The sequence below is a fragment of the Acinonyx jubatus genome, chromosome C1 (assembly GCF_027475565.1).
Source record: "Acinonyx jubatus isolate Ajub_Pintada_27869175 chromosome C1, VMU_Ajub_asm_v1.0, whole genome shotgun sequence".
Classification (NCBI taxonomy): domain Eukaryota; kingdom Metazoa; phylum Chordata; class Mammalia; order Carnivora; family Felidae; genus Acinonyx; species Acinonyx jubatus.
In genome coordinates, this window is record NC_069381.1 from 26,800,233 (window position 1) to 26,812,913 (window position 12,681).

Here is a 12,681-nt window from a genome sequence, read left to right on the forward strand (position 1 = left end):
TTTGTGTATCCTCTTTGGATAAATATTTAAGTCCTTTGCTCCATTTCTTAATTTGTTGTTTGTTTTTTTGTTGTTGAGTTGTAGGATTTCCTTATGTATTCTGGATATTAAACTCTGACAGATACGTGATTTGCAAATATTTTTTCTTAGTCTCTGAGTTTTCAGTCTTCTACTTTGAGGCACAGAAATTTTGGATTTTGATGAAGTTCAGTTTATTTTTTCTGTTGCTTGTGCTTTTGGTGTCATCATCTAAGAATCCATTGTCAAATTCAAGTTCATAAAGATTTACCTCTATGTGTTCTTTTAAGTTTTTGGCTTTTAGTTCTTATGTTTAAGTCACTGATCCATTTTGAATTCAGTTTTATATCTCACGTAAGGTAGGGATACATCTCACTTAGGGATAACTGTATATGTGGATATCCAGTTTTCCTACCACCATTTATTGAAGAGACTGTTGTCTCTTTATTGAACAGTCTTGACATCCTTATTGAAAAACATTTGACTAAATTTATGTGTTTATTTTGGACTTTTCAATTCTGGTACATTGGTCTATATGGTTATTCCTATGGTGATACATGCTATTTTGATTACTGTTGCTTTGTAATAAATTTTGAAATAGGAAGTATGATTCTTCAAGATTTGTTTGGTGATTTGAGGTTCCTTGTAATTCCATATGAATTTTGGGATTGGCCTTTCTTTCCCTTTATGCAAGAAAAGAAAAAAAACCATTGAGATTTTGATTAGGATTGCACTGAATCTTTAGAGTGCTTTGGGGAATTTTTCCATTTTAACAATATTATCTTCAAATCCATGAATATGAGATGTTTTACTTAGGTCTTTAATTTCTTAGCAGTTTTTTGTTTTTGTTTTTGTTTTTTTCTACTTTTAGGTGTATAAGTCATGTACCTCCTTTGTTGAATTTATTCTTGAGTATTCTTTACAATACGATTGTAAATTGAATTGTTTTCTTAATTTCCTTTTTGGATTATTCATTGCAAGTGATTTTTGTGTTGCTTGTATCCTTTGCTGAATTCATTTATTAACTCTAATAACAATTTTGTGTGTGCGCGTGTATGTGTGTGTTCTTTAGAATTGTCCCTATATAGGCTCATGTCATTTGTAAATGGAGATATTTTTACTCCTTAGGACCTTTCCTGTCTGAATGCCTTTTATTTGTTTTTCCTGCCTGCTTACTCTGGCTAGGACTTCAAGTACAGTAATGAAAGTGGCAAGAACAGGCAGTTTTGTCGTGTTCCTGATCTAAGGGGGAAGTAATTTAAAAAACATGGATTTTATATGTACTCATATGTTTGAGTAAATGTATAAAACTCAACTCTGTGTGTTTCTCATGTTTAGTGAGTTGGGAGCATGTCATTCTTCCACGTTTTCTGTATTTTAAACTTTTTCCATAATGAAGATTTATTATATTTACATTGTGAAAATAACTTTAAAAGAAGAAAAAGATGAACACTTCTCAACAATAAAACTATAATCTGGCAGTGGCATGAATTGCCTTTGAAGAGGCCTATAGAAATGCATGTTGAAATGGTATATAATTTTTATTAGCCAAAACAAGATTTGACTGGCAATACAATTTTTCTCCAGGTCATACATTGGCTAGAAAAGCAGAAAACCAAAATATCTATAGATAAATAAATTAGAAATCCCAAATCATAAAAAACACCAAAAGATTTTAAGCATGTAATTATACCTTGTGTTGTATTTCCCTGAGTGATTTCATCTGACCTACCCTGCACCTTCAAGATGTTTTTTAACAGTAGTTTACCCAAACTGTTTCTTGTTTCCCCATTCTGTGATATGGTTCTTGATGGTTATAATTAGCATAGTTTTACATCCTATAATTAGACTTGAACTTTTTGAAGTCTGGGTTGTGGGGTAGAGAGTTGAGAGCTGTGGTTTAAAATTTGGCTATCCTCAGGTCACCTGACACTAGCTAACTATATTATTTCAGGAAGGGATCTTGTAACTGTGCTAAAAAACCCAAAACCTTCTGAGAACACATTTGCAGATAGATCCTTTGAATTCGAAAAGGATTTGGAAAATACCCAAACTAGAACCAATTTTTGGTATATCAGTTTTATGAACTGAGAAAATTTTACCTTGCAAGCTCAGTGCTTGAGACAAGGACAGTTCATATGAAAAGGACCTTTATAGGGGGACCTGGGTGGCTCAGTTGGTTAAACATTGACTCTTGGTTTCAGATCAGGTCATGATCTCATGCCTTCACAGGTTTGAGCCCCACATTGGTCTCCACACTGGCAGCCTCTCTCTCTCCCTCTCTTTCTCTCTCTCTCTCTCTCTCTCTGCCCGTCCCCCATTCATACTATCTCTATCTCTCTCAAAATAAATAAATAAACTTAAAAAAAAAAAAAAAAGAACCTTTATAGCTTGAATCCTGGTATTTTAAGATGTGTTCTTAAAATGGTTCATAACGTTAACGGCAAAAATTAAGGGTCAACTTTATTCCTTAAAATAATCTTAAAAAAAAAACCAAAAACTTGTGTTTTCTTTGTATCAACATATATGTTTCCATTTTTTCTCTTGTAGTACCTGTTTGAAAATGGTAGAATAGATAATATTTTTACTGAGCCCTATTCCAGATTTATGATTGAACTTACCAAACTCTTGAAAATATGGGAACCTACAATACTTCCTAATGGTAGGATGCTTATTTTTTATTTTGATTCTTTTCTTGATATGCATTCTTAAATTGCTTAATTTTTATGATTATCTTTTTATAAACTGTTCATTTATGTTTCTGTCTTGATTCATGAGATATTTGGAGTTTTGAGGAGGAAGTCTTTGGCTTATTATTTAAGTAGAATTATAACTTCCATATAGTGTATGTATAGGTATATACCATTGAAAATAAAAAAAAAACAACTGGAGGTTGTATTTACTTCTTAGAAACCATTTTTGGTCCGATATTGGTAGTGTAGTTGCACACTATACCAGTAGCTGGCACATACTTTACTTGTAGACTGTACCTGTTAGCAGTGGTCCTTCTTCAGCAGTTTATTATAAATACCCTGTATGGGTTATTACAAGAGTTAAATCTTCATCCGTGAATTGTCTTTGACATATGTTGTTGGACAGCTCCCTAATTTACTCCTAGTCTTAGGCTCCTTGGCTGTGAATGGAGAGGTTGAATGTGATGTTCAGGAATTTTTGCCTCTTTGGTTGGGTTGTAGAGCAACTTTGAAGGATTCTGAGTAGGGTGGTGGCTTGATGCAGTTAGCATCCAAAGAGGCAGCTAGGGAGATAGAGTTGGAAGTAATAAATTCATGTTTATGGTTAGGCTCCCAGGAATAGAATGCATAAGCAGCAGCAAAGAGGATTATTCAGAGAACATAAGGGAAGACCTGCATTTAAGGGCTGACATGAGGAGTGTACATTTAACAGTATACTCATCTTAATTCTTCTGTAAGACATCTGCTTTTCGAGAAAAATCCCATAAAAGTCATCATGAAGTAATTACTCTTAATGTAAATTTAAAATACGAGGGAGTGTGAGGGAGTGAGGGAACTATCTGCTTTCTAATGTTCTTAGCTAAAATAAAACTGAACCAGTTAACAGTAAGCCTAATACTCTGAAACAGGAGTCTACAAACTGCTTAATCTGGCCTGCTGCCTGTTTTTGGATAGTCCATGAGCTAAAAATGGTCGGGACAAAATGTAAAGATAATAATAATTTGTGGTAAATGAAAATTATATAAAATTCATATTTGTATGTATAAATAAATTTAATTGGTATATAGCCACAGCTATTTGTTTATGTGTTTTCTGCTGCCCCTTATTTTCAATAACAACAAAGTTGTTCAGAGCCTGAATGGCCCACAGTACTTAAAATATTTACATCTGGCTCTTTATAGAAAAAGTTTGCCAAACCCTGGTCTAAAATAACAATAGATTAAAACTGTTTCAGGGGGTTGCTCCCAGTGTCTGTCTGCCTCAGACAGACATCTTTTTTTCTTTTGTGGTATCTTTTTTGGTTTTCCATATAAGGGAGCAGGGGAAAGATGGGAGCAATTGGTCATTTCCTTTATATCTTCCTATCTGAGAACTGGAGAAATTATTTAGTCCTGTTTAGCAGGAGCTTAGTACTGTTACTTCTGTCCTCCTTCTGGTGCAGGTTACATGTTTTCTCGCATTGAAGAAGAGCATTTGTGGGAATGCAAACAGCTGGGCGCTTACTCACCAATTGTCCTCTTGAACACCCTCCTTTTCTTCAATACCAAATACTTTCAACTCAAGAATGTTACTGAGCACTTGAAGCTTTCCTTTGCCCATGTGATGAGACGGACCAGGACTCTGAAGTACAGCACCAAGATGACATATCTGAGGTTCTTCCCACCTTTACAAAAGCAGGAGTCAGAACCAGGTGTGTGGGGGAGTTTGTGAGATTTCCGTTTGAAGCCCTGTTGGTATTCAAATAGACTTATCACAGAAGAGTAACTGTAAACTCTAGACATGGAAGAGTGTAACTTTAATTTAAAATTTAGATGCTTTTTTATTGTCAGCGTTAGGTTAAAGGCTTGCCACAAAATGAGAGGAATCACTTGCCTCCCTATACTTTTATTGGCTTTTAAACTAGAAATTCTGGGTGAGCCTGGGTGGCTTGGTCGGTTAAGCGTCCGACTTCGGCTCAGGTCATGATCTCACGGTCCGTGAATTCGAGCCCCGCGTCGGGCTCTGTGCTGACAGCTCAGAGCCTGGAGCCTGTTTCAGATTCTGTGTCTCCCTCTCTCTCTGCTCCTCCCCTGTTCATGCTCTGTCTCTCTCTGTCTCAAAAATAAATAAACGTTAAAAAAAATTAAAAAATAAATAAATAAACTAGAAATTCTGATTTAATTGGTCAAGATTAGAGCCCGAATAATTTGCATTTTTCCTTTTCTTTTTTTTAATTGTTGATTTTTGAGAGAGAGAGAGAGAGAAAATGTGCAAGTGGGGGAGGGGCAGAGAGAGAGAGAGGATCTGACGTAGGATCTGCACTGACAGCAGAGAACCTGACACGGGGCTCAAACTTGTGAACCGTGAGATCATGACCTAAATCCAAGTCGTACGCATAACTGACTGAACCACCCAGGTGCCCCTCAAATAATTTGCATTTTACAACTTCCCAGGGAATTAAAATCTGCAGCTAAGGATCAGAATCACTGATTTAGAGGCAACAGAGTGGCCAATTGCTAGGTAAAAGGAACTTGCCTAATTTTTAAATCTGTTTCTAAATCTTTTTTTTTTTTTTTTTTTTTTTTTTTTTAACCAGAGCACCACTTTTTAGTTCACATTAACTGTTTCTGCAGAACCTTAGAACCTGGCCTAGAGTATACAGATGGAGTTTGACTTAATAATTTTTTAACTTTACAATCCTGAGAAAACAATATACATTCAGTAGAAACTATGCTTTGAATTTTGACTTTTGATATTTTCTCAAACTAGTGGAATACAGTATGATCCTCTCTTGTGGTGCTGACAGCAGCAGTCTGCAACCCCCTGTCAGCCCCATGATCACGAGGGTAAACAACCCATATGCTTACAGCCATTCTGCACCCATTCAACCATTCTGTGTTTTCAGTACCGTATTTAATCATTTACATGAGATAGTCAGTTCTTTATTATGAAATAGGCTTATTATATGTATTAGAAGATTTTGCCCAACTGTAGACTGTATAAGTGTTCTGAGCATGTTTAAGCTATGATGTTCAGTAGGTTACATGTATTAAATGCATTTTCGACTTAGGATGGCTGTATCAGGTTGTAACACCATTGTGGTCAAGGAAGATCTGTATTGCTTTTGTACACAGTAGAATAATACCAGCAGTGACAATTTTCGTAGAAGGTTTATCTTACATTCCAAAAAAGCCTATTTAGTAATAGTTTGTTTTTAACATTAAAAAAAATGTATTATGGAACTAGAAATTAAATGTATCAATTTTGACCAAAATTGTAAGTTCTAAAATTCCCAAAATCAAGTTATTACTTCCTTGGGATAAGAGTGAAATACATATTTTGAATGTGAGCATTTAAAATCACTGAAACTAAAATCTATAAAGAATAATTGTGATGTTCATGTTTGTGTTAACTTTTTTGTCATTTGCCCTTTCTCTTTAGAAAATATAACTCTATTATTATATCTATGTCCTATCTCCTTCATTTTGTTCATATATAACCCATTTTGTGCTCTTAATAAATATTGTGGGAGGGAGAGGCATTCAGGTTACATTTCTGCTTTCTGTTGAGGTGCTTGACAAGATTGGTAGTAAGTTTAGCTTCTTCTCTGAATGAGCAACTCTTTATATTTAGGTATCCTCTAAATAGAAGACTGGGGTGAATTTTAAGTAATAACTAATACAGGAAGCTGGGGAAAGTTCTTTGCCAGCTATTCAGAGCAGCTGTAAGAAAAGAAGAAGAAAACCTTTTTCCTCAGGTTCACAGCAGATCCACCACCCACTGCTATTCTCTTGAAGCCTGAATGGAGAAGGTGGGAAAGAAAAAGCCTTACTTTCCATGTTTTCACCCTGGTTTCTTTTTGATAACCCTTAGCCTCCACAAAATTCTGTTGGTGAAAAAGGATTTGCTCCTTTCTTACCAAATGGCCAACTTTACTGAGAATTTCTTTTCCCAGCAAAGATCCCATTTCTCATAAAACTGACAAATAAAAGAAACTTGAAAAACCGTTTTCTACAGTGAAAATATTTTCAGATAACTAGGTGACAACTTATACCTTGATCTCTTCTATCTGAACCCTTTTTGTTCCTGCTTTACCTTGCTATGGCTTAAGATATACGTGATAAAATTTCGTAACAAAGTCAGGCTCAAAAGTAAGACCTAACTCTCTAGTACCATGCATTTGGCTCACTTTGTAAGCAGGGGAACATAAATTTTATAGAACAGGGACTTTGTTTTGTTCAGTGCTATTACCTAGTACTTACATTACTCTCCAGCACCTGCATAGGTCATGCTTGTTGAATGACTAAGTGAAAGGGAGGAGAAAGGGAGTGACAGTTCTGACTGGAGACAAAGCTCAGTGGATGTCTTGAGCATGGGAGTAAAGATTTTTCTGATCTTTTGATAATTATTTCCCATCTCAAGATAAACTGGCTATTGGCAAGAGGAAACGAAATGAAGATGACGAGGTCCCAGTGGGTGTGGAGATGGCAGAGAATACTGACAATCCACTAAGATGCCCAGTCCGACTTTATGAGTTTTACCTGTCAAAATGGTAAGCAGTCTTCCTCTGGACTAGATCCAGCACACTTCAAACAGTAGTTAGCATGGTTCCGATTTCAGATGCTTGAATATCAGAAATGTAGCCAGCTTATGACTGTAGATAAGGATGTCCTTTTAATTTCCTTTTTTTCCCTATTCTCATATCTGCCTGATTTTGGACCCCAAAACACATTGCTTTATCTTGATTTTTTTTTTTTCCTGAAAAGCTCTTCAAAATCAAGAATCACAGCTGTAGTTTGATCTTTACAACTGTTGCTCAGCCTTTATGTGATAATGAAACTGTTGTGATTTTACTGTTTATATAGAAAAATTTAGAGGAGAAGTTGTACTCCTAAACCTATAAATGGAAAAACAATTTATTTTTAAGGAATTTATATGTTTGAGGTCTTTTTCTTTCAGAAACTTTAAGACTTTAGAGTTATAAGATCCACACAAAAGCACTTTTTTCTCAAAGAAATACAGTGGCTTGGGTTTGCCCCATGGTAATGTGTATTGAGTGCTCTTGGGGGTCATTCCAGGATACTGGGCACTGAGGATATGTGGTTCTCAGCCATAGTGTTACATGTGAGTTGAATTTTTTGTTACTCCTAATAATGTTTTAAATCTTTCAATTTGTGAACGATTTACACTTTGTCTTCTGTTAACATTACACTCACCTCCAGTGAGCGTAGGAGAAAAAAAATGTGCAGTTACCGGTTGCACCTGGGGGGAAGATGCCTGTAAACTGATTTATCTCAGTGGGTACATTGCTTATCTAGGACATTAGTCACAGTAGGGAAAAAGGTGAGAGTCATTATATTAAAGAGTAGTTATGTATTTCCTATACTTTCTGATCCTCAATTTTCTTAGTTTCTTTCTTTCTTTCTTTCTTTCTTTTTTATCCCCTGTGGATAGTTCTGAAAGTGTGAAGCAGAGGAATGACGTGTTTTACCTGCAACCTGAGCGCTCCTGTGTTCCGAACAGCCCCATGTGGTACTCCACATTCCCAATAGACCCTGGGACCCTGGACACCATGTTAACACGTATTCTCATGGTGAGGGAGGTACACGAAGAACTTGCCAAAGCCAAATCAGAAGACTCTGATGTTGAGTTATCAGATTAAAGTGGACGTGGGGTTCCTATTTTCATACACGTGGGTATGCACCAAACTGTGAATGCATCCAGCTTTGGAAAACGATGTACAAGTACAAGTCCTCTTGACTTGATTACAAGATAATGGAAAACAGATGACTCGTGAACCACAGTGTGGATGTACAAATGAAAATTGAAGGAAAGAATATGAACCAAGAAATGTTGTTCTTTGGCAGTGATATAGTTCTTAGACATCTTCAGAATGACTAACCAATTTCTCTGAGTGGTGCATAATCTTATTTTGTTTGGGAATAACAAATTGTGGAATATTTTTAAGGAAAACTGTTGTATAAAACTCTACCATAGTAACCTTAGACCTTAGAGAGGTAGCTTTGGAGTAAGACCTTGGCTGCAGTAGGCTACTTAGGCAAGCCCTATGTGCACGTCAGGGGAGACGTCAGTGCAGAGCTAAGAGTGACATCAGATGAGGACCGTGGGACCCAGACTTGAAGACCCAATAAAAATACTCAACTTTTTTTTTAAAAGGTAGAGAGTGAAGTGGTCTTGATTTTGATTTTCACTGCCAAGCCAATTCTGTGAAGGATAGAAGCCTCTGGTGCTTTTGCCATAGGCCCCTCACATCAGGGAAAAAGGCCTTCACTGCTGTTCACAGAGTAATATGTCCCTTTCACTTTCTGGGTCTAGCCTTCTCAGCTGTGGGTCTGGCTGTGGGTAAATTGAGGTAAAGGGGCTGATACTCCACAAACTGATTATGCACACAGAAAATCTGTGGAGCCCATTAGACCCCAAGTGTCTTGAAATGTTTGTAGAAAACCCACTAAAATGCCCACTTCTCTGGGTGTCAGCCTTTATTGCTGCTGTCTCATAGCATGAGCTGTGGTACACAGAAATGGGGGTTCTCCTTTTGTTTTCATTTTATCCCAAAATGGCAGCTTTTCTCCCATTGTTTTATCTTCCTATTTCCCAAATCTTCTTATTTGTCTTTTGCACCAGTTTCTGGAGGCCCTTGTCATTTCAAAAAGAAAAGTCTCTCTCACTCTGGCAAACCTGTGGATGATTCCACAAGGACACAGTATTACTTAGTTATCAGAATTATGGTAGAAAAGGTCCTAGTACGTTCCTATAAAGCATTTGGAAGATGACCTTGTTGTCCTAAGAAACTTGAAAATAGGGATTCTGGGGTCAGGATACAAAGACATGGACTGTCTTGCATATCCACAGCAGGGCTTCTAGCATTATTCCAAACTCTAGCTGTTTTACTAGTTCTATGAGGACTGCAAGTCATAGGTGTGTTTGGCATATCAGTCCATCTCCCTCATCTCCATTCGCAGTTTCTTCCCCCCCAAATTTTGACTCAAAGCTTTTCTGATGTTGGCCAGTCACAGAATTTCTTTAGCTGAGGTTAATTTGACCCTGTAATGGAAATGAGAAGAGTCCAAAAACCCTCTTAGTAATTTTAACCTTGGAAAACTTTTCAATCTGTCCCATTTTTTTAGATGGGCGTAGCAGGTGTTTTGGTTTTTTAAAATAAATGGAAGTCATTTAAGTAAAATAAAAATTTTAAAGTAGGCCTCTTGGCGTTGTGTACTTGATGGTTCTGTCCCTCTGCCTGTAACAAATTTCATTTTGGTTACCAGGAACTGTGTGAAAGAAGTAAATCTGCCCCAATTCTGTATGATTAATTCCATCTGTGTTTGTCATTTCTGACTGGAAAACTTCTTACTTCCAGATCTTGTTTGATATGGAGGAAAAACAACTGGATTGTCTGATAAGTCTGCCAATAAACTATCCAGAAACATCAGGTGTAATAGCCCCCACTATACAAATTTTATGGTTTGTATAAACACTAACATTTCCCCTTCTGTAGTTGTATCAAGAACAAATATTGTTGGCATAGTAGATACATTGTTATAAAACACCAGAGAGAAAAAGAAATCTGTATCTTTTAACTGAGAACAGCCAATACCCAGGTAAATGACTGTATCAGGACTTCAATTGCATGTTAGTCCGCAGAGTTGTCCAGATCCTAAATTCGTAAAAGAAAATTTTGATTAATTATTGGTCATTCTTCATAAGCGTAGCTGTTGATATGTGTGTCAGACTATTTGCTTTTTAAAATTTTATTAAAATTATGTAAAATTGCATTTTTATTTCCAGGGGAGAAAACATCATACAAACGAGAGAAACATCTAAATTATCCTTTCCGTTCTTTTTTGTTTTTTAACCACTTTGGGTTTTCCCCTTGCAGAAACCACAGAAATATTCCCTTAGAATAAAATAGTATATTTGTATTTGATGGGTGAGTTATTCCTTTTCTTTGTCTTGAACGAATTTTAAATATTTTTTTCTGTTTAGCCTTATTGGTATGAGCCAACAGATGGTATATTACAAAGAAAGAGCAGTTTTCAGGAAATAAATTATTTGGTGTTTACTTAAGTCCAGTAAACAGACTGTTTCATTGCAAAGTCTTTTCACTTGTTGTCTTTTTCCATCAAAAGACTTGTGCCTGTTTTTAGTTAACTATATGCAAAGCCTTGATAGCCAGTAATCCCAGATTTCACATATATATTTCATTTCAGGCAAACTTTTTTGAGATTTACAAAGCTTGCTTGCATCACTTTACCTTGAGTGATTTTGAACTTGAGAGACTGGAATAAAGAATATGTACTCATTCCTAAGTGTGTGTGTATATATATACATATATATATATATGTGTGTATATATATATATATATATATGTATATATATTTATTTTGGAAATGTCAGACTAACTTGCATTTTCCTTAGATTCTTGCTCCGCCTTGGTATTGTACAAACACCTTCAAATTCCATACGGACTGTTTCTATCTGCTGCCTTTTGGCATCCCTAATTTTATAAAACAGGAGTTTTCCAAAAAGTCTACAGTAAAATGAATTTCTGTATATTAATCCCAGTTTTCTACTAGAAATTAGAATTTAATTTTACATGCAGATAAAAAGGTTCCCTGTGGTACTGAGTTGAAATTTTAGGGAAGAATTAGGCACTGATTCCCCCAGTTCTTCCTATGTGTTACCACTGTTGAAAAAAATAATCACTGAGAGGCATTGTTAACAGAGTAGGAAGAGCTGAGGCTTTGGAGCCTAGTCTTTTCACTTACTGGTTGTATAGCTTTAAGTAAATTACTTTTGTGTGCCTCAGTTTACTTATAAAGTGGGAATAATAATAACTCTTTTATAAGTTTGGCTCATGGTAGGCTTTCAGATGTTATGGATTTCTTATTATAACATGCAGATTGCTAGGCATGTATAGCAAGATTTAAAATTGATGTTAATCCCCTTCCTGCAGCCTGAATTTTCACTATTTCGGTGCTTCAGGTTCTGCAAAACAGAATTCCCTATATGATTTGAGTCAAATATTTGTTATAACTAAATACTATGTACAGTCATAAGTTCTTCACTCATGTGCCTATATGCATACGAATAGTAATCAACATCACAAAAATCCATTGATCTACTTACTACATTGCAAAGAAGATATATGTGGTATACATTTTTTCAATTAGAGAAACTCCTAATGAAATTTCGTTTACTTGATAATGGTTATATAGCATCCCTTGGGAGCAAGACAGCTGTACAGTATACGTCTCCCCACTTCTTCCTTCAGTAACAGAAACCCTGTTCCCTCACATTTTAGCTAGGCAGTAGTTTCATTGGTAAGAGACAGTATTTTCCAGGCTACCTTGCAACTGGAACATGGGACTGAGTTTTGACCAGTGGGATAGAAACAGTAGTTTACAACTAGCAGGCCACATCCTTAAAAGGAAAGGGCTTGCCTTCGTCTTGTAATTGCCTCTTTTCCACGGGCCAGAATGTGTGTGTGCTCATGGCAAACTTGTTTCATCTATGTGGGAAAGGGCAGAATATCAAAAGCACATTAAACTTCATAAGGCAGAGCCACGTATCTCCTGAACTGCCTGCTAGCTCAGTCCTTCACATAAGAAAGAAACCTTTTGGGTCACCTGGGTGGCTCAGTCAGTTAAGCCTTAGATTCTTGGTTTCGGCTCAGGTCATGATCTCACTGTTGGTGAGGTTGAGCCCTGTGTCAGGCTCTGCGCTGACGTCACAGAGCCTGCTTGGGATTTTCTCTCTCCCTCTCTCTGCCCGTCCCCCACTTACATGCACACTTTCTCAAAATAAAAAAACATTTAAAAAGAAATAAGATACCTTCCATCTTACTCAGTCATTGTTATTTGGTCTCTAGTAAAGTTTGGTTACCAAACTGGTATCCTAACTAAGACTTACTATGCCCAGTATCCTGTTACTGCTTAACATAGAACTAGAAATTCTGATTTAGACTATA

At 36.3% G+C, this 12,681-nt stretch overlaps 1 protein-coding gene across 12 annotated transcripts in view; it reads left to right on the forward strand.

Moving 5' to 3' along the window:
- ZMYM4 (zinc finger MYM-type containing 4) overlaps nt 1–10,638 on the forward strand; it is a 143,405-nt gene extending 132,767 nt beyond the window's left edge. For all 12 annotated transcript variants that reach the window (XM_053211229.1, XM_053211240.1, XM_027059703.2 and 9 more), the window contains 4 exons: nt 2,569–2,680; nt 4,153–4,401; nt 7,113–7,242; nt 8,145–10,638. In XM_053211229.1, the coding sequence (XP_053067204.1) occupies nt 2,569–2,680; nt 4,153–4,401; nt 7,113–7,242; nt 8,145–8,352 (699 nt within the window). In that variant the 3' untranslated portion in view covers nt 8,353–10,638. The remainder of the gene's footprint in view (nt 1–2,568; nt 2,681–4,152; nt 4,402–7,112; nt 7,243–8,144) is intronic.
- Nucleotides 10,639–12,681: the final 2,043 nt, after the last annotated feature.